At 46.6% G+C, this 23,280-nt stretch overlaps 2 protein-coding genes across 4 annotated transcripts; one reads left to right on the forward strand and one right to left on the reverse strand.

The window, feature by feature from the left end:
- Positions 1 to 482: 482 nt before the first annotated feature.
- On the forward strand, positions 483 to 12,642 carry kdm2ba (lysine (K)-specific demethylase 2Ba). Of its 2 annotated transcripts, none has more exons than XM_079755785.1 (10): positions 483 to 620; positions 3,274 to 3,498; positions 3,730 to 3,873; positions 5,045 to 5,131; positions 5,795 to 6,085; positions 6,183 to 7,003; positions 8,213 to 8,376; positions 8,782 to 8,943; positions 9,281 to 9,499; positions 11,278 to 12,642. In XM_079755785.1, the coding sequence occupies exons 1-10, from the start codon at positions 567 to 569 to the stop codon at positions 11,457 to 11,459; spliced, it is 2,349 nt and encodes a 782-aa protein (XP_079611911.1). In that variant the 5' UTR covers positions 483 to 566; the 3' UTR covers positions 11,460 to 12,642. The 2 variants fall into 2 exon arrangements, with proteins under 2 accessions (XP_079611911.1, XP_079611910.1); XM_079755784.1 differs by having other exon boundaries at positions 5,786 to 6,085; positions 11,278 to 12,641.
- Positions 12,643 to 12,743: 101 nt separating this feature from the next.
- rnf34a (ring finger protein 34a) lies at positions 12,744 to 22,448 on the reverse strand. 2 transcript variants are annotated; one of them, XM_079755806.1, is made up of 7 exons: positions 22,308 to 22,448; positions 21,370 to 21,588; positions 19,796 to 20,236; positions 18,943 to 19,005; positions 18,180 to 18,381; positions 16,849 to 16,878; positions 12,744 to 15,151 (listed from the first exon to the last, which is right to left on the reverse strand). In XM_079755806.1, the coding sequence occupies exons 1-7, from the start codon at positions 22,311 to 22,313 to the stop codon at positions 14,964 to 14,966; spliced, it is 1,149 nt and encodes a 382-aa protein (XP_079611932.1). In that variant the 5' UTR covers positions 22,314 to 22,448; the 3' UTR covers positions 12,744 to 14,963. The 2 variants fall into 2 exon arrangements, with proteins under 2 accessions (XP_079611932.1, XP_079611931.1); XM_079755805.1 differs by having other exon boundaries at positions 19,784 to 20,236.
- Positions 22,449 to 23,280: the final 832 nt, after the last annotated feature.

The raw sequence follows: 23,280 nt of genomic DNA on the forward strand, positions 1-23,280 counted from the left end.
CGCTCCTTTATTTCCTCATAAACACTGAGAAAGCCCTGTGCAGATAACATCCGTCGGTGACACCGACTTATCCCGACCCCTCTTTCTTTAACCTTGCTGATAGCCGTACATGAGGCCAACTCCGGTCTGATATGTCGGCATCCATTGTGCGCCACCCTACCAACGAACGCCATCTGCCCCGCCGTCGGCTCGGCCAATCCCGTCTCCCCTGAACTTCTCTGAGCATATTCATGAGGCTTTACCACCGGGCTTTTACTGCTTTGTATTGCGTGTTGCTCTGCAGCTGCTGGTTCCTGTGTGCATAGTTGCCAGATTGGGCCGAATTTCCCGCCCAATCTGGCAACAGTGGCTCCAGCTCGCTGCAGCCAGTGTTGCCAGATTGGGAAAGATGTCCCGCCCAATCTGGCAACACTGACTATGAGCGCTGAGGAGGGAGGGCGAGAGATAGCGAGAGGGACGGCGCGTCGGCGGAGAGAGAGAGAGAGAGATTGCAGAGCAGCAGAGCTTCGGAGGCTTCAGCCATGTTAGTTTTGTCTTGTGCGGGCCAGCGATGAGAAGGAGCCACCATGGCCTTTTCACTGAGCGGAGACGAGGAGGATTACGAGTCAGATGCCGAACAGGTCAGTACTCATGGATTCTTTGTTTATCCTGCCTGCTGCTGCTGCAGTATTGTCAATTAGTGTGTGTGTGTGTGTGTGTTTGTGTTTGTGTTTGTGTTTGTGTGTGTGTGTGTGTGTGTGTGTGTGTGTGTGTGTGTGTGTGTGTGTGTCTAAATAGCGATACCTTTTTTGTAAATGATACACATTCTCTTCATTCGAATAAGCGCATCTTTCCTTTTTGAGAGAAATTAAGATGCATTTCAATACCCGTTTCACAAGACCCCTCTGCGAGGATAATGGCTTAATATCCGAATTATGTTTACATTGGAACCCACCTGGAGATCACTAGATAATTTTCCTTCAGCCTTTGGTTGTAGCACGCAGTGACCCGTCTTAATATAGTCGTATGTGACGCGGCCTGACTGATGGCGACGTTATCGTTATGCACACGGATGCCATGACTTGACTCTATATGAACCCCTTTGACTTTTAGGAAAACATTCTCCTTCAGCCCGGGCCATAGCATCGATTTGAATGTTTACGTTGAAGCGCAGTAGTTGGGCCTGGGGAGCCTTGTTGTGTTGTCTGCTTTCCCCCCCATATGCGCTCCACCAAGTGCCCCCTGCGCCTTTAAGAGAGCTGCAGGCTTCAGTGTTGTGAAGCAGGAACTGAAGGGGGATGGGGAGCAGGAACAATGAGGTGGCTCTTACAGCACTTTGCCTGTTAGGTCAACAAAAAGCCCATAATGATCATCAGACCCGTGTTATCATATGAGGAAACGCATAATTTGTTTTCGCATTTGATAGATGGCATTGCAATGCAATGCAGGACCACTCCTCTGTTGTAACATATCAACAGTGTGGAGGAACCGGTTTATTACACCAACAGTGAGCCATATGACTTTCCAGTGAAATCCAGACGGATGCTAACACGCATAACATAAGTAATAGACCGTGCTGTTTTTTTTGATAAGCACTAGGCAAATAAATCTCCAAATTCCTGAAGTATTACACATTCAAGTTACTGTAGCTACAGTATAGGTCAGCTGATCTCCTGCCTCCGGGCAATATCTGTAATAACAGCCACTGACTGTTCTTCTGTTCTGGTTTTAAGTTGTGATGTTGATTTAGTGATTTAAGACACAGGTTTAAGGAAGTAATCTACAACTTGAGTCGAAAATGGAAATGCCATGGAGTGGATAGAGAAACCAAGCAGGCCTTTTACTGACATTGCTAACAGTTGTTCCTAAATAGACCTAATCTAAAAAGCCCCCTGGTCACAGATTTCTGACGAGGGGTGCACAGTAAGAAAAAGGTTAAATGGAAACTGCTCTCATGGTTCAGAATTGGAAAACATCTGCTGCTTCCCGCTCATTCGTATACTAGTACCCTCTGTCTTAGTTCTTTATTTCACAACATATTTCATGAAAATAGGAGCATGACCCCATGACTCAACCTCTTGTATGTTTCAGATTTTAGTGTTTGTTGAATAGGGCAAACTGAGCAAGACGTCTCTCGAATGGAGTGGTGCTCCACCTAGACTCATTATGTTGGGTCGCCTACAGCTCCTTGCTGTGCTCTTGTTTTGAACAAGCGTCTAATGGGAAACAAGCAACCACTACCAGTGTAAACAAACATGCTTCTATGTTTTTCCTGGTCATCCTACAGGAGTTTCCATCTCGTCTATTTAGCAAGATATGTCATCACACTTGTTTCTGTAGTCTTGTCAACAAAGCTGCCGGGCTGGGACAATGTGATTAATCACGTTGATTTTGTGTACTAAAGTCAATCTGAGCAAAAGTGCGGGAAACAGAAATTAAGTAAGAAAAAGCTAAATAAAATGTCAACACCCAAATGAGAGGCTACTTTGTGAGTGGCCCTGACTTCCGGACTGGATGTTCCCTCTCTTTTTGGTACTTTGATGTAAACAAATCGGCCTGGATTTGAATTTAGCCTGGAATGTTCTCATGCTAAGGTCGTATTATTTATTTACTTATTTTTTTATAAATACACTGCATGTAAAATAAGGATTTTCATAGTGGACATCGGGCACGACGTGTTTGTAAATGTGTTTTAACCACAATGTGGGTGATTTATCATTATGAGCGATGGGAAGACTGGGTCGTTTCATTATGTTAAAATAACTAACTGCATTCATCTTTGCCATGGCAACAAATGCCCCTGCTTTGCATTCCCTGCCAGAGACCAACAGCAACTAAAATGATCCCAGTCCAACATAAGGCCTAGTGAGACCGAGACAGCCTGGTATATTTTTCTTTCTGGTTAATAAGGCCCATCTCGGCTGCTTCGCACCTCTGGATTACCACTAGTGAGCCAATGTGTTGCCAGGGAAATTATTCTTCCTGCAGCGGGAATCCCAGAACTGATGGGGTGTGCCTAGTCCTGTCTCCCTGTTCTTTCATGGGAAATGGGAAGTTGGAGAATGTTTCATGTAGGTAGTGTTAATATCCTCGCCCGGGGGGGGGGGGGGGGGGGGGTAGAGGACGATCGGGTTGTGGTCGGGGTCATTCGAGGGGAACGTTGCCCGGTTTGGGGGTCTGATAAGGAAAGAAACTGTGAGGACAAGACCTTGTGTCTTACTACATTTTTTCCTTGAGCTCGGAGCCACACTGAAACAATCCCTCTCTCTGTCTCTGCTTGTCTTGTGTGCGTAGCAACGGGCCGCCAATCGCCCGAAGCCCAAGGTGGGAACGTCGGCGGCCATCAAGCTGCCGTCCAACCGCAACTCTTCAGGAGCGCGGCGCCGGCGGACGCGATGCAGGAAGTGCGAGGCGTGCCTGCGCACAGAGTGTGGCGAGTGCCACTTCTGCAAGGACATGAAGAAGTTCGGGGGGCCGGGGCGCATGAAGCAGTCATGCATAATGCGTCAGTGCATCGCGGTGAGTCCCGACCGGCGGTCAAAGACGAGCACTTAACACACCTGGGGACAATGCCCGCCCTACGAGAGCACTTCATTAGTTATTGTAGTAAGTTATGTGGAGTTACACTTTGTTTGTCCTCTAGGGGGGGAGGCGGGCCGGACACCCGTGGTTCATTGAGACCGGTCATCATTCACACATCAAGGATTCAATAAACAACGTGTGTGTATGTGTGTGTATGTGTCCCATCAGCCGGTGCTGCCCCACACGGCGGTGTGTGTGGTGTGCAAAGAGGCTGGGAAGGAGGACACACTGGAGGAGGAGGAGGACAAGTTCAACTTCATGCTAATGGAGTGCTCCATCTGCAACGAGATCGTCCACCCCAACTGTCTCAAGGTGAGGACGGGAGGGGCGTGTGTGGGAGTGAAGTCTGTCTTTGACTCTCACCCAGAAAACCGATGAGTCACAGCACGGGCATTCCACGCTCTCTCCTGGCACACATGTTTGTGTGTTTGTGTGTGTGTGTGTGTGTGTGTGTTACAGTAACACAAAAGGCATCCCGGAAGTCGAACCCTCTGCTTTGTTCAGGCTGACTCACGGGACTGACTCAGAGGCCTCAGACCGCTTAGTCACAATGAACACAGCAGTTACTCACTACACTTACTATACATTATTTTGAGCGACTGTTTTTATCCCCCATAGGCATCCATTGCGAGGATATGTGTCATCTTTTGACACGTGTCTTGTGTCAAATCACAGGAATTATTTTAGATCAGGCCAGGCTTAAAGGTCCCATGGCATGCTACTTTATGGATGCTTTAATATAGATATTAGTAGGCCCCTAACACCGTATTTGAAGACGTTCCCCAAATTCAGCCGTGGTGAATTTGGGGAACGTCTTCAATGTGCGAAGTCGCACATTGAGCTTTCCCCAAATGTGCTGTTTCGGTGTCTGTAGCTTTAATGCAAATGAGGAGGAGAGAGGCGGGTCAAGGAGGAGGGTGGGGGTGGGGCCCTGAGCAGCTTGCGGCCGTGTCTCATTGGTGGGCCAAATTCTCTGGGCTGGCAATGCAGAGAAGGGGGAGGATGCATCTCCCCTTATGACGACATACAGGGAATATTCCAAAACGGCGCGTCTGATTTTCGTTATTTCAAAGGTGGAGCAGAATGCCTAGTGCTCGTTTTACACCCAACAAAAATTCTAGCTACTGAGGGAGGCTAGGGGAACTCATATTAATGTTAGAAAGCCTCAGGAAGTGAAGTGATTTTCATGCCACGGGATCTTTAACCAGTTTGATTTGAACAAAGGGCAGTAGAGCACGGCAGTACCCAACACATTTGTTCATCCTAATTCTTCTTAATAACGCTCTCTGCTACCTTCCTCCCTAAGTTTACCTACACTGAGAAGGGGTGCATTTCTCCCTCCCGGGATTGACGGGCAAAATGGATTCCTCAGAACAATTATGCCCTCATTGGTCAGAACTCAGCCGGGAGCGATGGAAACGGGCTCATCCAGAGGCAGGCGCAGTGTAGTTGATGATCTTTTTCCTGCTGTTTATTCCCCCAGGTGAGCGACGCTACGGGTGTGGTGAACGATGAACTGCCCAACTGTTGGGAATGTCCCAAGTGCAACCATGCAGGGAAAACAGGAAAAGTAAGTACCAACATAGAGGTGTTTTGATCAGGGTTCTGTTTTCACTCTTTAGCCTTTCAGTTGGATCAGGAAATAGTCCACTCCGCTTCTGGCAGTATGATATTAACGATGCAAAGGTGGACACTAGGCTACGTGTTTTGAGTTAACTATTCGTCAAAATCAAACATCCAAGACAGCATCCTCTCCAGTTACCAAGATCCGGCCTACCGCATGCGCTTCTGATTGGCTGGTGATGTGAGTGACAGCCCCTTGCTGTAAACTGAGGTGTTTATCAATACTTTCTGCTCTAGCAGCAACTCTGTGTTGGTGTGGCCACGAAGGAGTGTTAGTTTAGCGTTTGGTTAGGCCTGAGCATGTGTTAAATGCTGGTTTTACTTATCCACCACTGAGGTGGTTGCGTCTCAAATGGTAAGGCATGGGGTTATCCCTGCCAGGGTCTGCAGGTTCGATTCCCACTGGGCCCACTCTCTGCCAAGATGTGTATGCCCTCATGGTGTTGTGTGACGCCGTTGACAGAATCCAGCAGATTGCTTGTTTGTTGATGCATTTATTCACGTAGATTATACTCCTCGCGTAGCCATCAGCTCCGGTGGCTCTGCCGGTTCGCGATAGGCTGAAGGTATAAAGTTGTCTCTCTCCGTTTCCCCCCCTCTGGTATGTAAGCAAAAAAGAGGCCCAGGATTCAAGTATGCCTCCAACCTCCCGGGCTCTCTGCTGCGGGAACAGAGGCCCCAGAAGGAGGAGGGGGGCGAGGTCCTGGTGGCCCAGGTCGCCAAGAAGCGCCCCGACCGGGAGGAGACGCCCAGGTACCGGCCGGAGGAGGTCCTGCACCACCGGCAGCCCCCCATGCTGTCCCCCAGCGGCCTGAGCCGACCGCGCTTCGAGGAGAAGCTGAGGAAGAAGAGGAAGCTCTTTGACGAGGACGAGTACGAGGATCTGGGCGTCAATAAGAAGGTAGGTCTGGTGTTTCCACGTCAAAAGCCGGTGACTTTAAGACGCTTCCGGAGGTTGTTGCATTGGTAAAGTTGTCCCTTTGTTTCTCCTCCCACAGGAAAGATCGGACGAGCCCTTCTACCCCAAACTCCTGCATCAGATCAAAAGGGAAGAGGAGGACCAAGAGGAGGAGGAGGAAGACTACGACGAAGAAGACAAGGAGCCCCACTACCGCTCGGCGGTGGCGGAGAGACGCGGGCGCCCCGGGGACGAGTTGGACGACAAGGAGCATAAGGCCGACCTGCTGCCCCCGCCCGTCAAGACGCCGGTGCCCGACAGCGACCAGTCGCTCTGCAGCTCCCCGCAGGCGGGCCCCAGCAGCGAGGGAGGCAGCGAGACGCCTGAGAAGGGCCCGCGGCCCAAAGTGCGGCGCAAGCGGCGGCTGCCCAACAAGGAGCTGAGCCGGGAGCTGAGCAAGGCCCTGAACCAGGAGATCCAGAAGACGGAGGACTGCCTGGCCAACGAGAACCGCCAGCCCTTCAAGACGGAGCCCGAGAGCGAGAACGAGGAGCCCAAGAAGCCCTTCCGCCACCACGGCGGCGACCTGGGGGACCAGCGGGCCCACCTCCGCGCCAAGGAGATGAACGGCGGCACGCCCTGGGAGCTGCGCCACTTCTACCCCAGCCCCATCACCCCGCTGGGCTTCAACCGCAGCACGCCCACCACCCGCCCGCTGCCGCCACACTCGCCGCCCAAGTGCGTCCAGATGGAGCGCCATGTGATCCGGCCGCCCCCCATCAGCCCCCCGCCGGACCGGCTGCCCACCAGGGAGGGCCGGACCCACGTGCTGCAGCGGGAGCTGTGGATGAGGGCGTTTGGTTTCCTCTCGCACAAGGAGCTGTGCGCCTGCATGCGGGTCTGCAAGACGTGGAACAGATGGTGAGCACGCCGCGGCGCTCGATCTTGTGGGGATGGTATGTGAGTCAGTGGGGGGGGGGGGGGGGGGCTCTTGGATGTAATTCAGAGCTCCTGTGCGGACCCTTGGGAATTAAGTATGGTAGAGTCATGTGTTGAGCTGGCGCCCCTTAAATGTTGTTGTTGTTATTGTTGTTGTAACTAGGGATCGACCGATACAGATTTTTTAGGGCCGATACCGATTTATTTTCATCAGCCATAACCGATAACCGATACGCCGATACCGATTTTCTTGAGCAGATATTTGGAGCCGATACTACCCTGGAAATCCAGAGTTCTCGCGAGAGCACAATTTGAATTTGCTCAGCGAGTCACTCTGGGAACGAGCAATATACTTGTGTATATTCTGGGCCTCCCCTGGCCCAGCACATTAATCAATCACATCGATGTATCAATATAGGCGGGCCAAAAGCCTTGCTGTTTTACAGACCGGATACGGGAAAAAAAAAAAAATCAGCCGATACTGAAAGAAATATCAACCGATACTGATACACGTAAAAAAACGCAAATATCGGCCGATATATCGGTTGATCACTAGTTAACAGTGGTTAAAAGGGGTGGTGTTGTGCCACCAAGCCCGAGTGTGATCAGCCATTACAAACTGTAGGAAAATCTGCCTTTTGCTGTGTTTAAGTGAGATCCAAAGTGGGAGTGTCCCCCTAGATGTATGCTGGATAGACCAGTTAACCAGCCTACCCAGTGGACTGTATGTAGCTGATGTTGCTTATCGTCTATGTGGACGCTCCCACTTGTTATGTCAGTAAAACATTTTTTGTTATATCAACAAAACAGATTTTCAAACGGCTTGTAATAGCTACTCACGCTCACACCTGATGCCATGATATCACGCCTTTAAGGTTCGGTCATGACTTGCAGCTGACGCAGCAGTGAAGGGATTCCTTGCGTTACACAGAAACCAGGAGAAGAACTTTAGATAAATAGTAAATGAGGTGTGGACGTCGAGTTGTTGGACCTGTTGTGTAGTAGTAAACCTTTAGAGGTCTTCTTAATGACAAATGGGCAAAAAGGATTTGTGTTCATAAAACATTCATTACCGTTAAACAACCTGGTGTGTTGACCTCATAAGGCTGAACCTCTCGAGTGGCAGGCCGTGAGGCGCCTGCCCGTCAGTTGTCACATTATGGGGTCTGACCTGTCCGTCCGTCTGTGCAGGTGCTGCGACAAGCGGCTGTGGACCACCATGGACCTGAACCGCTGCACGTCCATCACCCCGCTGATGCTGAGCGGGGTGATCCGCCGGCAGCCCGCCTCGCTGGACCTCAGCTGGACCAACATCTCCAAGAAGCAGCTCAGCTGGCTCATCAACCGGCTGCCAGGTGGGTGTGTGGGTGTGGGTGTGTGTGTGTGTGTGTGTGTGTGTGTGTGTGTGTGTGTGTGTGTGTGTGTGTGTGTGTGTGTGTGTGTGTGTGTGTGTGTGTGTGTGTGTGTGACAAGGCAACATGTATATTCTCAGGTAGATCCTGGTGGATTTCTTAACATTAATGGTTACCATTATTATGGTTTATTTAATATGTGACATGACTTCTTTATTAGGATTATTATAACTAGTACTACTGTTGTTATTATAACAAACGCGCCCTCCTGTGCCTTCAATACTAGTCATGTCAGGAATGTAAAGCTAACACAATCCATTCACAAGACAAGAAGACGTTCCCTGTGCAAAAGGACCTGTTTTGACTCCTGTGTGTGTGTGTCTGTGTGTGTGTGTGGGGGGGGTTCAGGCCTGCGCGTGCTGAAGCTCTGTGGGTGCTCCTGGGTGGCGGTGTCCGCCCTCTGCACCTCCAACTGCCCGCTGCTCCGCATGCTTGACGTCCAATGGGTGGAGGGCCTGAAGGACGCCCAGATGAGGGACCTGCTGTCCCCCCCCACGGACAACCGACCAGGTAGCCCATCACCTTGTGTGTGTGTGTGTGTGTGTGTGTGTGTGTGTGTGTGTGTGTGTGTGAGTGAAGGGGATGGGGAAACAACTGTTCAGTATGTGTGTTGACCAGTCCATGTTGGAAGAGGTTCACTGGACCTGCTGGAACTCACTCAAGCTAAGCTGCTTCTGGACCCACTAATCTCTGGATGGGCTCCAAACGCAGGTTGCATCGGACACAGAGGCAGTCAGCGCAGAGTTTCTCAGTTTAGAACTACCAAAAAGCCTTTCGGCTCGGAGGAGGGATTCCTCACTGAGACCTACTCACCCTCTCCCCCCTGCTGCCCCCTCCGTCCCGTCAGGCCAGCTGGACAACCGCTGCAAGCTGCGCAACGTGGTGGAGCTGCGTCTGGCGGGCCTGGACATCACGGACAGCTCGCTGCGCCTCATCAGCCGCCAGATGCCCCAGCTGGCGCGCCTGGACCTTAGCTACTGCAACCACGTCAACGACCAGTCGGTCAACCTGCTGACCGCCGCTGGCACCACCACCCGGGACTCGCTCACCGAGATCAACCTGTCAGGTGAGCCAGGCCGAATGAGGGGGACGGGGGGAGATCAGGGGTAGGGTGGGGGAGGATGGGGTACCTGATCACCCTGAAGAGGCTAAACACCGTCAAATGAACCGTCCTCTGATTTCCCTGTCTCATGTCCTTCTGACCTTGATTCCCTTTTGGGCCCTCGAACTCGGCACAGCCATTTGTGTATTTGCAAATTAAGTTTGAGCATTTAATGAGACGGTGACTTTGGTTACAGTATGTAAATGTCAGGAAAATAGCTTCTCCAATTTAGGAGCTGGTATTGTGTGATATGATAGGCACACCTGCAAACTTGTCGCTTTTCGGCGACAATCGCCGTTTTCTTGGTCAATTGGGTCATTCACGTGAATCACGTAGAACCGGAGAGGTTTTTTTTTTGGGGGGGTTGCGGGGAAGGCTGTCCTTCATATGAAACATTATTGGCTAATTGTTATAATTGACATTTCTCTGGGCCAATCGGAATCTCAGCACTTGCTTCAGCATCTTGAAGCACACAGCGCCAACTGAGCTCACCTTTGGATGAGACGCCTGGCTACCGCGTGAGTCTGAGGGAAACTCTCAACGTCAATTTGAAGTAGGGGTGTAGGCCTATATTATAAACGGTATAGAAAGTACACCAGTGTGAATCTGCACTACGGTATGGATTTTGACATTACCATGAGACCGGTGTGACCGGTAGACAGTGTTGTGTGTAACGCGTTACTGTTAATACAGTAACCTAACTACTTTTTCATCTAAAAAGTAAAGTTATGCGCAACTACTGAAAATATGGTAACGAACCATAGTTACTTTTCCCAGGGACAGATTTGACAGCGATACTGCCTTCTCAGACAGTATGCTATTGCGCAAGCACGCAGGCGCGCAGCAAGCGCTCCTGCATGCTTGCGCAATAGTCCCTTCACGAGCTCTCATTCCACACCGTACGAGACAGACGCTGGTAGCGTCCTTACACAGGTAAACAGTGACGGCGTTTGTTATCTTGTTCCGCCGCTGGCATTTTGTTGTAAGGACTGGCTTTCAAAATGCCTGCGGAAGGAATGTCTGATTGCATGGTTCCCTTTCAAAATGTCGATAGAAAGGGCTTTAAAGAGTTGGTCAAAACACTCGATCCCAGTTACCTGCCCGCACACACTTCAGACAAATTGAGATGCCAAAACTATACGGCAAGAAGATAAAATCAACATACCGTGATATAATACCGTTAACGTCTATGCCTCAAATCACACTGTGATATACATTTTAGTCCATACCATACAGCCCTAATTTGAAGGAACTATCTTATGTTATATTTGAGGTAAGTCAAGCTTTTTGGAGCAAAAACAACAGCTATTTGTTTGCTTGATTCAACTAATGTTAGCTTTTTCGATGTGATATAATTTACAATAATATTGTATTTTTAGGGCCGAGTCAACGCAGAGTACTGCACGAACGTAGACCTTGCATAAAGTTAGTACATTCTAACAACATAGGGCTATTTAGATAAATAATCTGGCAAGGGTGCTGTTCTAGGCTAATACACCAACAGCAAATTTCTGCATAATAAAGGGCTACATTTTGAATCCAAGTCTGTCATTTGAAATCTTTCCATTGTATTGTGTTCTACAACCTCCGTAATGAATATTCACGCTAACCCCCCCCTTGACACTGTCACCTTTTTTACTCTGAGGAGTTTGCAGGTGTGAATAGGGCACAATAAAACCACAAATGCACTTGATTTAGGGTTGAAACGTTGTGCCTCATCCTAACCGATCTGTGCTCCCCAGTGTGTAACCGGGTGACCGACCACTCGCTCACCTTCTTCAAGCGCTGCGGCAGCATCTGCCAGATCGACCTGCGCTACTGCAAGCAGGTGAGCAGCATGGCCTGCGAGCGCTTCATCGCAGAGATGTCTGTGAGCGTGCCCTTCGGTCTGAAGGAGGAGAGACTGCTGCAGAAGATCAGCTAGTTCTCCCCGGATGGCCAACGTGGACACAGACACTGTATTTGCACTAAGTGGAAGAAAACAAGTTTGGGATTACTCTCTATCATATCCTGTTTTGCTGAGATGTGACGCCGATTGAACTCAAGCGTGTTCAGTTCTGGGGGCTGCAATCTGTGACGGACTCCTTTTTGCCCTGGACAGACACAGGTTGGGGTAGGAGGGTTGGAAGATGCATGTTTTTGTGTTTTTAGGGGGAACCCCTTTCTTTTTTTATTTGCTTGTAATTGAGTGTCTGGCGGCGTTGGTTTTTGTTTAGCATTTTGGAAATTATTTTTATACAAGTTGTTTTATGAGTTTAGCCTGTCTTTCTGAAACTTTTTCCTCACCCGAATATATAATATTATAAAGCATGTATTTGAGCTAAATATTGTCCCTTTATTTTTCACTTAGCCTTGAAAACAACTATGTCTCTTATGTGCCATTGTGTTTCTGAAATTAGTGTTTCTGAAATTGTGTTTCAGAAATTATGATTATTGTCAGGACAGGCAAAACACATGTACAGTAATGGATATCTGAATAATTTATCACAAATACTTATTGAATATCCAGAATGTATTTCCATAAATATACTTAAAGAAAAACTAGAATATATGTCCATTACGGAGAGGAAGTGTCTTCTCTAATGACTGTGTGGGGGGGTCAGATCTGCCTGTATCTTCAACTTTAACTTATTGATTTGTATTCTGTATTTATTGTTTTGTTCAGTGTGTCATATTTTATACATGTTTCACACAGAATTGGCTAACATATCTGCAAATACTTGTATTCTAGTTTGAGCCTACATTTAGATACCGGATGTGTGGTGTCTACTATAAAGGAAAGTACTGTTGAAAGTACGCTCTGTGCTCTTTATAAGACAGTAAGGCCTTGATTGCATAAACACTCTTGTTGGCCAGGGTCACTTTTTTCAGTGAAACCACATCCATGTGATGCTTCCATACAGATAAAACAAAAAAACACGTCAAAAGCACTTCAAGTGCAGCAAGTTTTCATCGGTTTGCTTTTTTATACATTTTGTACTAGTTTTTATATTTTGGCCTTTTGTGGGGATTTGTATTGTGCTCAAATAGCTCCAGTTACCCCACGTGAATGTGCTTACCTTGTTTATATTTGTAAATCCAAAGCATCCCTGTTCTGATATTTCATTAAAATATGTCAGTTGTACCAGTGTTGAATACTTAATTCAGATACGATCAGTAATGTATTGTGCATTCCCACCGGCCTTTCCCTTCAAAAAATGCAATGCAATAATGTTTATTAAAATCTTTAATTACCAAAATAAAAAGTTTTAACATTCCCAAATACAAATACTGGCTCTGTTGTACAGAGTCTGAAGGAAAGGGCGACATGCTCAGCCACTGGCCACATGACATGCCTTCAGACAGCACCATGGATTAGACTGAAGTCTGCAGAGCATTTAACAAGGAGGGGAGGAAACACGCCCATATTGGTTCACCTAGGGAGGTAGGTGTGTGTGTGTGCTAAGTATTTTAAATCCTTTTCCCCACATGGCAAACCCAACAGTGCCAAGTCTTGCTGGTTTTTCCAGCCGTAGGGAACATTTAGAGCGAGACTCTCAAACACAAAGTTAATCTGATATTACACATTTGAAATCAAATAGAAAAAATATATCTGTACATCTCAGTGATATGGTTTTGTATAACTGTACCGCAAGTCACTTTTTTCATGTATAGTTAGTACCACAGCTGCCAGTAAACTCAAAGCTATATATATATCTATATTTATGTATATATTTTATACTTTTTACAACGTGTAATAAATGGACAGAAAAACAACAATGTTACCAATTCCCTTCACGGTGCATAACACAAAATAAATGGAAGACTACTGAGAAAAATCACATTGACCGTCGTTTTAAAACAGTTAATGAAAGTGAATTAGCACTAAGGTTGTATTGTTTGGTTGGGGGATCAATGAGGGGCTGAAATGGTGGCAATAGGGCGACGGCGTATTGCTCCAGATGTGCTCCATGTGATGTGTCTTCTGAGGGCAGTGACCTGGAGACAGGGCCACAGAGTGTGGCAGACCATCACTCAAGACCTTTAGGGCTTTCACTGTTATGCAGAGATCACTAAAAATGAAACCAAGCACATAAATAATGCATACCTTTACCATTCCCTTATCAGAATATATCCCATATTGAACAAAAAGAAAATTTACAAATTTTGAATGCAAAACTGTCTGTTGTGCATTCTAGGTATTGATACACTAGGTATCGATATTTTACATTATTTGCACTACCTGTATTGGTAATGTAAATAATTAGCTTTTCTGCAAACCCCGAAAGCTGGGGGGACTGCCATTGGTGCATCAAACTCTTAAGCATTGATGCCCCGGCTAAGGTCATTGGGTCATGGGTTGCGCTGGAATGATGGCATCGGTGAAACGAGCACAGAATGAGTACAAATCGAAAGGTGCTTTCCAGCTTACCGCTACCAACCAACCCTGGCCTGGACTGTCGGGACAAAAAGGGGTGATATTATGACACGAGGTGTGAGTGTGATTAGCCATTACAAGCCTTTTGAAAATATGCCCTTTTCTTTGTTTTAGTGACATCACAAGTGGGAGAGTCCACCTAGATGTATGCTGGGTAGATAAGCACCATCTGCTTAAGTCCACTGGGTAGGCTGGTAGACCGATCTATCCAGCATACACCTAGGTGGACACCACTTGTGATGTCACTAAAATCACAGTAAAATACTGATTTTCAAACGGCTTGTAAGGGCTCATCCCACACCTGGTGGCATAACATAACCCCTTTAGGTATTTTTGGCACCTGGTTTAATTGCCCCTTCCAGGTCCTTTGTATTGTAAGAAGCCTGCAGTGCAGGCCAGCAGGGTTTCAGCTGTGATTCACATTAAGATGTGCAGTGCTCCGGTTGCAGCAGGAAGTAGAGGACTGATCCGGTGGCTGTGGCTCACCGGCATAGTAAAGAGCGGCACTCAAACAGACTGAGCTGGGCTGAGAACCACACATTCTTCATTTCAAGTGGTTATTATTTGTAGGATTAAGATTTTAAACTAAATAACACATTCAGGAGCAAGCACATTATCAATAGCAAGTTATCAATAGGGTTAGTTGACTCATTAAGGAGCAGACTCTACATTACTTCTCTCTGTGGATTCCTTCAATCAAAGTCCTAGTTCTGAAACCAACATCGACATTACATCAGCTAAATCGATTTCATTTCCAGCAACAATTTTCCATTATATTGATTATTCTAAAAGTTATTATATATGTATATATATTCTCAAATACAGACAGATCTTCATCTTCGTCTCTCAACAGGGACCACAGACGCTCAGTGAACACACTCGCACACAGGAAACCAAACGTAAACCTGGCGGTTCAATCAGGGGCCGGGATGCTCTTCCCAGGAGGCCCTGCGGCGATGGCCGTACCTTCGAGGTGAGGTGAGGTGAAGTGCCGCGGTGTTAGGAGGAAGCTCAGGACTTGAAGACGTGCACGGCCCTAACCACGTACTGCCTGCAGATGGGACACTCGCTCATCCTCTTGCCACACTTGGTGCACGTGACCATGTGACCGCACTCAAGCAACACGCAGTCGATCACGGCGTCCATGCAGATGCGGCACAGGTGGTCGTCTTGGCTGGACAGCCTGGCCTTGTTGACATCTGCAGGGGGGGGGGGAGAGAACAAACAACAGATGAGAGTTGGCTGGACGATATAGAAGAGCCTGATGAAAAGCGAGGCGAGGGAGGGTGTCATGAGGATGCTTTCACGGGGTGGCATGCCATCGCCATAGAGAGATAGAGCGAGAGGAGTTGTAGTTGGTACTCTCATTTTCTCTGTGAAGCTTGTTCGCTCAGATGTGGATAGGTCAGCCTAATCAAAAGCCCCACTGCAGCAGAAAAAGGAATAGCTTTTAAAAGGAATAATTTTCTTTGATTTCCATTACAACCACTTAATGTTCTTTGACTGATCTGTCATGAGTGAAGTGAGGAAGCTTCATTGTTAGGATCTGCATGGTATTGTGATTCTAAAGGTCTTCTATCCTAACAATGACTACATGAACTTTGTTGTGAGCAGGGGGAGATGTCATTCAGGGACTTCTCAGCTTCTGATGCAACAGGAAAGTCAAAATGTAGACAGCTTGACGAAACAAATGCATTATTACCATCCCGTCTTTCTCTGATCCCTATTAGCACTGTGATCAGCATCACTTGTTGTTGTTGTTGTTGTTGTTTAGCACTTCCTCCGATATTGATTTAATGTTTATCTTGTTCTCAGTTTGACCTCGGTCACTTGATAACAGCAGCTGCTAAACAACCCACAACAGGTCACTGGCAAAAAGTGGCAACAATCATGGAAGGACTTGACAGAGGAACAAAGGCTTCTGCTGGGACAGTGAATGAATGAAGGCCCTGTTCACAGTGAGCGTGACGGCCAAGAGTGGTGATGGTCAGTGGAGGACGATGGGAGGGGGCCAATCACAGAGATGGACACACACGAAGACCAGCACGCAGTGAGCCTTTTGAGCCCTAGTGCCTTACCTCCGAGGACACCATTGCAGATAGGAGGAGGGGGAGGCAACGCCACCACTAGTGGGTGGGACAGGTAAAGCAAGAGTCCAGGTTAGGTGGCGCTTTGCGATCAAGTGATCAACCAGTGTATAAAAGCGGTAGCATGTCTGTCATTCCTTCACTGGTGTAGTCAGTATCAGTCATCCCTACACTGGTATACAGTGAGTATCAGTCAACCCTTCACTGGTGTAGTCAGTATCAGTCAACCCTTCACTGGTGTACAGTGAGTATCAGTCATCCCATCACTGGTGTACAATGAGTATCAGTCATCCCATCACTGGTGTACAGTGATCATCAGTCATCCCATCACTGGTGTACAGTGAGAATCAGTCATCCCATCACTGGTGTATAGTTAAGGTCAGGGAAGGGTTAAGAGATCAAGCATAGTCTCTAGTGTTTAGGCTGTTTGACCCCTGCTGAGATTCTGGGATGGAATGACAATCCTGCACAGCCCTTTTTACATGTGATCTTTCTTTTATTCTTAATTTCATTTGATTTAGCTTTTAATGCTCACTACTTTGCTGCACTTCCCCGTTTTGGATTAATAAAGTGCAATCTTACAATGCATCTTATATTGATGACAGCAGGAATTTAATATAGCTATAATATAAAGAGGCCATCATTATTGCAAAGGTTAAAATATATGGTTCTATTTGAATAGAAAAAGGAAATTAAGTTTCTAAAGGAAATTAGAATAAAATTGATATATAATTATAGGACTTACAGTGCATGCTCATTAGGATCTACCGAACACACACCAAATATGTAGAATACAAGCTGCTTCTTACCTGCAGTCACAGCAGCACTCAGGTTGTCCACTGAAGAAAAAGAAGATGGCTGTTAGCATTGTTCAAAAGTGTAACACCAACGGGATATTATTAAGATATTAATAAATATGACTAATCTTGGAATTTATATATGTGTAATTTCGTCTTAACTAACTATGTTAATTAAATAATTACTGTTATTCCGGTAAGTATTGGGGTGCATATGATAAGTACAAAGCTTGATATTTGAAAAAAAAGGTACAATATGTAACAATTGTATTGTCCAAGATCCTAAAAGGGCCATGTTATGTCATCAAATATTGAGGAAACATGCTTTGTCTAAATATCGGCTTCTCTGACCACAATAGTACAGCTAGTAAGTTCTCGTCTGAAATGTCACTTCCCTGTTGGACCGTTTGGTTTGTTTTGCCACATGAGCTGGTTTGCAAACAAATACATCAGCTGATCAACTTACAGTGTAGGGCTGGCTGTCGCTCGTCATTGTCCAAATACAATAACTGCGCTCTTCTCAAAATATAATGTTGTACTTGGCTCACCTTGAGACTTTATTCGTACAGTCTCAACCTGGCAACCCGAGTGAGATCACTATTTCCAGTATTGTGATTTGTGAATTTAGAGAGCAGTTCCCAAGAAAATATTTTAAGAAAATATATAACAAAAAATATATAACAAAAAAACATAAACACTTACACAACAAGGGCCGAACGATATAGGAAAAAAATCTTATTGCAATATTTTGTCTTCTGCGATACGTATTGCGATATGACAAAAAAATAAAAAAATAAATAACAATAATTCTTATATTTTTCCTACATTGAAAAATGATTGGGGTGATCTTGTAGCGTTTCACAGTCTTTATACAGAGCCTTATGGTGCCGAATTAAATGGGGATGCTTTTTGTCGTGTTGCCTTTTGTTGTGGAAACAATTACAATGCACTCTTGACAAAGTACCGTTTTTTGGTCAACGTCGTCTTTTCTGTAACCAAAATGATTCCATACAACTGACATTGTTCTTTTTGGAAGTAATTATTTTTGCTTGCTCATTTTGAAGCTTTGTTCTATGACTAGCAGGGGCTGTCTACGACTTCTTTGGTTGTCAGATCATAAATTATCAACATCATCGGTGGTTCGGTGGGCATGCAGAGCCTGCATGTCGCTCCCTAGCAACGAACTGTATGCAGGAACCCTTACACCTGAGTAAATTCCTTGTATCAGACCGACAGAGTTCGATGCGAAAACTTTATATATCGTGCAGCCCCACACACAACAATGCATCCAAAACATGGTAGCACAGAACTGAGCCACAGGATGGGAGGACGGCGGCACCTACTTGATCTCCGGTTCTCCTCCGTCTCCCGGTACAGACGGCTCACCCGCTCCACCAGCTCCCACTTCTCACAGCACCCAGAGTAGTTGACAAAGTTCCTGGCCAGGATCTCTTTCAGCTGCCGGACCGACAGGCTCTCGATGTCCCGTGCCCCCGAGAGGTCAGACAGCGAGGCCCGTGCCCGCCTCCGCGCCTGGGGGGTCACCTGGGAAGGGGAGGGGCCCACACACGTGAGTCCTATGGAAGGACTCTGCAGAGGCGCTCACCACCTTCCGCAAAAGACTCAGGACTCACTTATATAGAGTTCACCTAGACTCTGCATAGCCTCCCCCTTACCCCCCCCCACACACCCCTCTTATGCACTTATTGTATGTTGTATGCCCTGGTACTTAATGTATGCACTTATTGTAGGTTGTACATGCTTGCATTTAAAAATAGTACTTAGCATTGAGTAGCATCTTATCCTAGCTATCGTTGTTGTATACAGGGAAAGGGTTAACCTAGCAATTCGAAGTGCTTGGCACTTCGAATTGCTAGGTTAACCCTTTCCCTTTCTTCTGACAAATGTACTTCTTTCTTCTGACAAATGTACTTATTGTAAGTCGCTTTAGATAAAAGCGTCTGCTAAATGCCCTTAATGTAAAACAATGGGGATGCTCATCATGTTTCCCTGATGAACACACTTTGTACTGAGCATGGCACTCTTCTTGATTTACACTTCATCAAGAAGGATCGTAAAAGTAGATTGATAAAATCAATGAATCACCTCAGGAGTGGGGACGCTTGGGTCCAAGTTGAGGAGGGAGACAGACGTGGCATCGCCGTTGTCCTGCACATACAACATACAAAAACAAACGCACCTTAAGATGAGTGTGCTGTATGTAATGCTGCACCACAATCCGAAACAAACGCAACTAAACGCTAATGGGAAGTATGTAAGGCTGTACAATAATCCGAAACAAACGCACCAAAGCGCTAGTGGGATATATGTTTTGTTGCACCACAATCTGAAACAAAAACACCTAAACTCAAGTGAGAAGTGTGTCATTCTGCACAGTAATCAGAAACAAACGCATCCAACCATGAGTGTGTTTTGTAATCCTGCACCACAAACACAAAAAAAGCCCATCTAACCATGTGCAGTATTTAATCCTGCACCACAATCGGAAACACATGCACTGTGCACAAATAAACTGTGCAGTTTTGGTGCACAGTTGCTTTAACATAATGAAGATCAAAATATTGCCATTGGTGTGGAGCACAGAAAACCAAGACTACTTGCTGCTAGGATCAGGATAAGGTTGTCGATACCGTGAGAAATAAAATGCTTTCCTTAGAGGAGTACTGATATTTACAAATATACATACATTGTCTTAGGCTTCAGTTGATATAGCTTTTTCAAACATAAATCTCATCATACATCATCTTACACATACTTAACTACATAAGCACACTCTCCTAGCTGACAAATCGCTATTGCTTTTCAAATTAAACCACAGCGCTTGATACTCCCCTGCAGCACCTTTAAGAACGGTAAAAACAAAAGCCTGGCTGCTCACCTGGCTGCTCACCTGGCTGCTCACCTGGCTGCTCACCTGGCTGCTCACCTGGTTGCTCACCTGGTTGCTCTCGGAGCCGTCGCCCCTGCTGAGCGGCCCCTCCCTGGGGGGCGCGGGGAGGGCCGCTGGCTCTGCCACCAAGGGGGCGACCAAGGCCGGCGGCGCAGGGGGCGAGCGAGGGCGGAGGCCGGCGGTGTGGGGGTGGTGGTCCTCATGGGGGGGGGGGCCCGCGCGGTCCGCCTCGTGCTGGTGGACGTCTTCCCCCTCAGAGCGGCGGTGGCAGAGCACCAGGTCCACCAGGTCCTCCTTCTCGCGGCAGGTGTCCGTTGGGATGTCGCGCAGCAACAGGTACTGCCGCAGGTCCTTCACACGCAGCCGCATGAGCCGCGGCCGCTGGAAGGCGGTGGCCCTCAGCAGGCTGCAGGTGGCGCACGCGCGCAGGCCCTCCTGGAGCAGCGAGCACAGCGAGCAGAAGCACTTCTTGCAGTCGCAGCAGACGTGCTGTGTGTGCGTGACGATGGGGGAGACACAGTAAAGCATGAACTGATTGAGGTAGACGGTTCAGAAGGTGCACGACCGATGCAGATCACGCATGAACTTAACAGTGACCATGGAGCTAAAAACATGGCCGTAGTCAATCTATGAGGCTTCCCCAAAAGTATTTGGTGAAGCACTTCTTGCAGTCGCACTCGCAACAGACCTGCTGGTGTGCATGATGATGATGCTGATGATGATGATGATAAGTGAGAGAGAGAGAGAGAGAGAGAGAGAGAGAGAGAGAGAGAGAGAGAGAGAAAGAACAGTACAGCGTGAACCGATTGAGGTAAAGATAGTGTGCGAATTAAGTGCCGGTTTAGAAGTTGCATGACTGAGGCGTTTCATCTATGAACTTAACCGTTGTCACATAGCTAAAAACATGGCCATAGTCCATTTATGGAGGACAAAACACGAGTATTTGCGGAAGCACTTCAGTGTCATCACAGTCACAGCCTTTTTTCAATCCTCCACATCTGCTCTTTCCTCAAGAGAGGTGGAGTCAGAGAGACAGAGATGTCTTCTAAGTGACAAACATCAAAGGATCCTGCTCATGCTCTCTCACATGAACAGACAAACATGCTCCCATAGCATGCAAGCTATATCATATGCATGCTATGGGAGCAGGATTGAGGTCCAGAGCTTGGATTTGACACTTCGAAAGCTTCAGGCTTCAAGAAGAGCAGGTTCACTCCACCGACACTCACTAAGACCAGAGTGGGGTGTTTCTGCATCAACTTGTATTGGCCGGCCAGCATCACTAACAAGTATTCCATTTTATTTGAGGGTTCAAGTTGTCCTCGCCAGTACGGGACTGATGATGTAATAGTGCTTGTTACGAAAGCATCAGAGACCCCATAGGATTACATCAGTAACCGAAAAGCCAAATAATACCACTGTAATTTCCAATAACATCATGTTCAAGAGAACTAATGCTCAATAATACTTTGAAAACATGGGCTGAAGACTATTACATCTTTACACATGCATAACATAAATTAGATATATGGCTGGCTGGGTTAAGCAACAAATGAAATAAATGCTTTAACAATTAATATGATACAAGTCCAACAGCCTTCGACGGTGTCCAGCCACCTTACCTTGCGTCTGAAGACAGAAAAGGTCTGGCCACAGGCTTTGCACACAAGACTTGGGGTCCCCGAGGCGGTCGGTGGATACGTAGAGTATCCCGCACTGGGTGCGAAGCGAAAGGGTCCAGCACCAGCTCCAAAGCCTGGCTGCTGGCCTCTCACTGCCCCCGTGCCCATGACCTCATTCAGCAGACCACAGCATGAAGCCCACATGGACGAGGCCCCTGCCTGACGAACACAAAACAAAAATCGTCATGTGTTTGGTGGTGCTGGTGTGTTCGAGTTCTTTCGTGCTCCACTCAAAGGTAGATTCGTGCGATCCAAAAACAGCAGCACTATCTGAAATATTGATAGGCCGATCTGTGGTGTCTTGAATATAACATGCACAAACGACTGCACGAAAATTGAATAATTATTGAAAAAGGGTTGTCATTTTCCCAGTGCAGAAGTTAAATACATGCAAAAAACATTGTAATATAAATTTAACAGCCCCTAGACACATCAAGACCAATATCGTTTAAACAAATGCCTGTACGACGCACAGTCTGTCCAGCTAATGTGTATTATGTATCCGTTCACTAGCAAGCATACAGTAAAAAAAACAGTATTAACAAGATTATCTCTGGTAAATGCAATGCAAACATCCTCCATGATATCTGCTAGTAGCTATGAAGAGTCTTGGCCAAACCACCCATAATAAATTAATGTATTCACAAGAACAAATACAATAATTTATGTCTATTAAGCGGTGTTTATCTACCTGTATGTATCTAGTTGTTGGGTATTCAGTAGTCAGTAATCCCGCCGTCAGCTGAACCTGCCGACCTAACAACATTAGAGGAGCTGCGGGAGCTGACGGCTGCTAGCTAACAGGACAACAACACGTATCGGACTAGCGGGGTTTGAGCTCACACAGACGGAACATAATAATAAATACAGAAGCGGACCTTCATCGCAGCTCCAGTGTGTGGACTGAGGGAGGGCAGACGGACGGTCCGGTCATTGCGACGAGTAGCACTTTCGAGCTAGCCTAGCCTTCTCCTTCTCGGTCCACGGACCCATCGGGACGCGCTGGTCCACACTCTGCTGGTGCGCAGTGTTGCCAGATTGGGCCCGATTTCCCGCACAGTCTGGCAACACTGGCTGCAGTAGGCTGCAGCCACTGTGTCCAGCATTGCCAGAAGGGAAATCTGGCCCAATCTGGCAACGTTGCCTCTGGTGCGGCTGACGGTGACTTGACGGTTGTGAATCCACCAACGGCAATCCACCAACGGTATAACGGCAGCTTCCTGTATAAGCAGTGTCAGCCTACAGCTGACACTGCGTTAACGCAGGACGGCTAACACGGCATAGGAAGTCTCAAAATATATTTTAATTGGAGATAGGGTTGTTTAAGCACCGCCTCTCGGGTGCTCTCAGATGTAGATTAGATCATATATTTCCTTATATGAGTCAAATATGCTCAGCTCATCAAGTGTTTCCATTATAATCAAATTCATTAGAATAACACATTCAAGGACAATTACTGAATATATTAAAGTGGAGAGGAGAAGGGAACAAGATGGATCATCAAATATACAATATATGTTCACATCAAACATATGTATTCATATCAATATAATATATATATATAATATAGATATTCATATAGATATATTTATACATTAGCTTATCAAAGATTTTGATTGTATATTTATTGCGTGTTTATTATTATGTTATTATTTGAGTTTTGACATCTACATATTAAACAATGTACTTTTCTACTGTATTGTAAGTTGTGCTTGTGACTGTTGGCCGTGCACCTAAAAAGGTGCGGGACCCTTAAATAAAATTAAATAAATCCAAAATCGATCAATCAAATGTATATTTATATTAAATTTAATTGAACGTTCTTATTATGCATGACATCTTATATTCATG

This window comes from Pollachius pollachius (genome assembly GCF_949987615.1).
Source record: "Pollachius pollachius genome assembly, chromosome: 1".
In the NCBI taxonomy this organism is placed as follows: domain Eukaryota; kingdom Metazoa; phylum Chordata; class Actinopteri; order Gadiformes; family Gadidae; genus Pollachius; species Pollachius pollachius.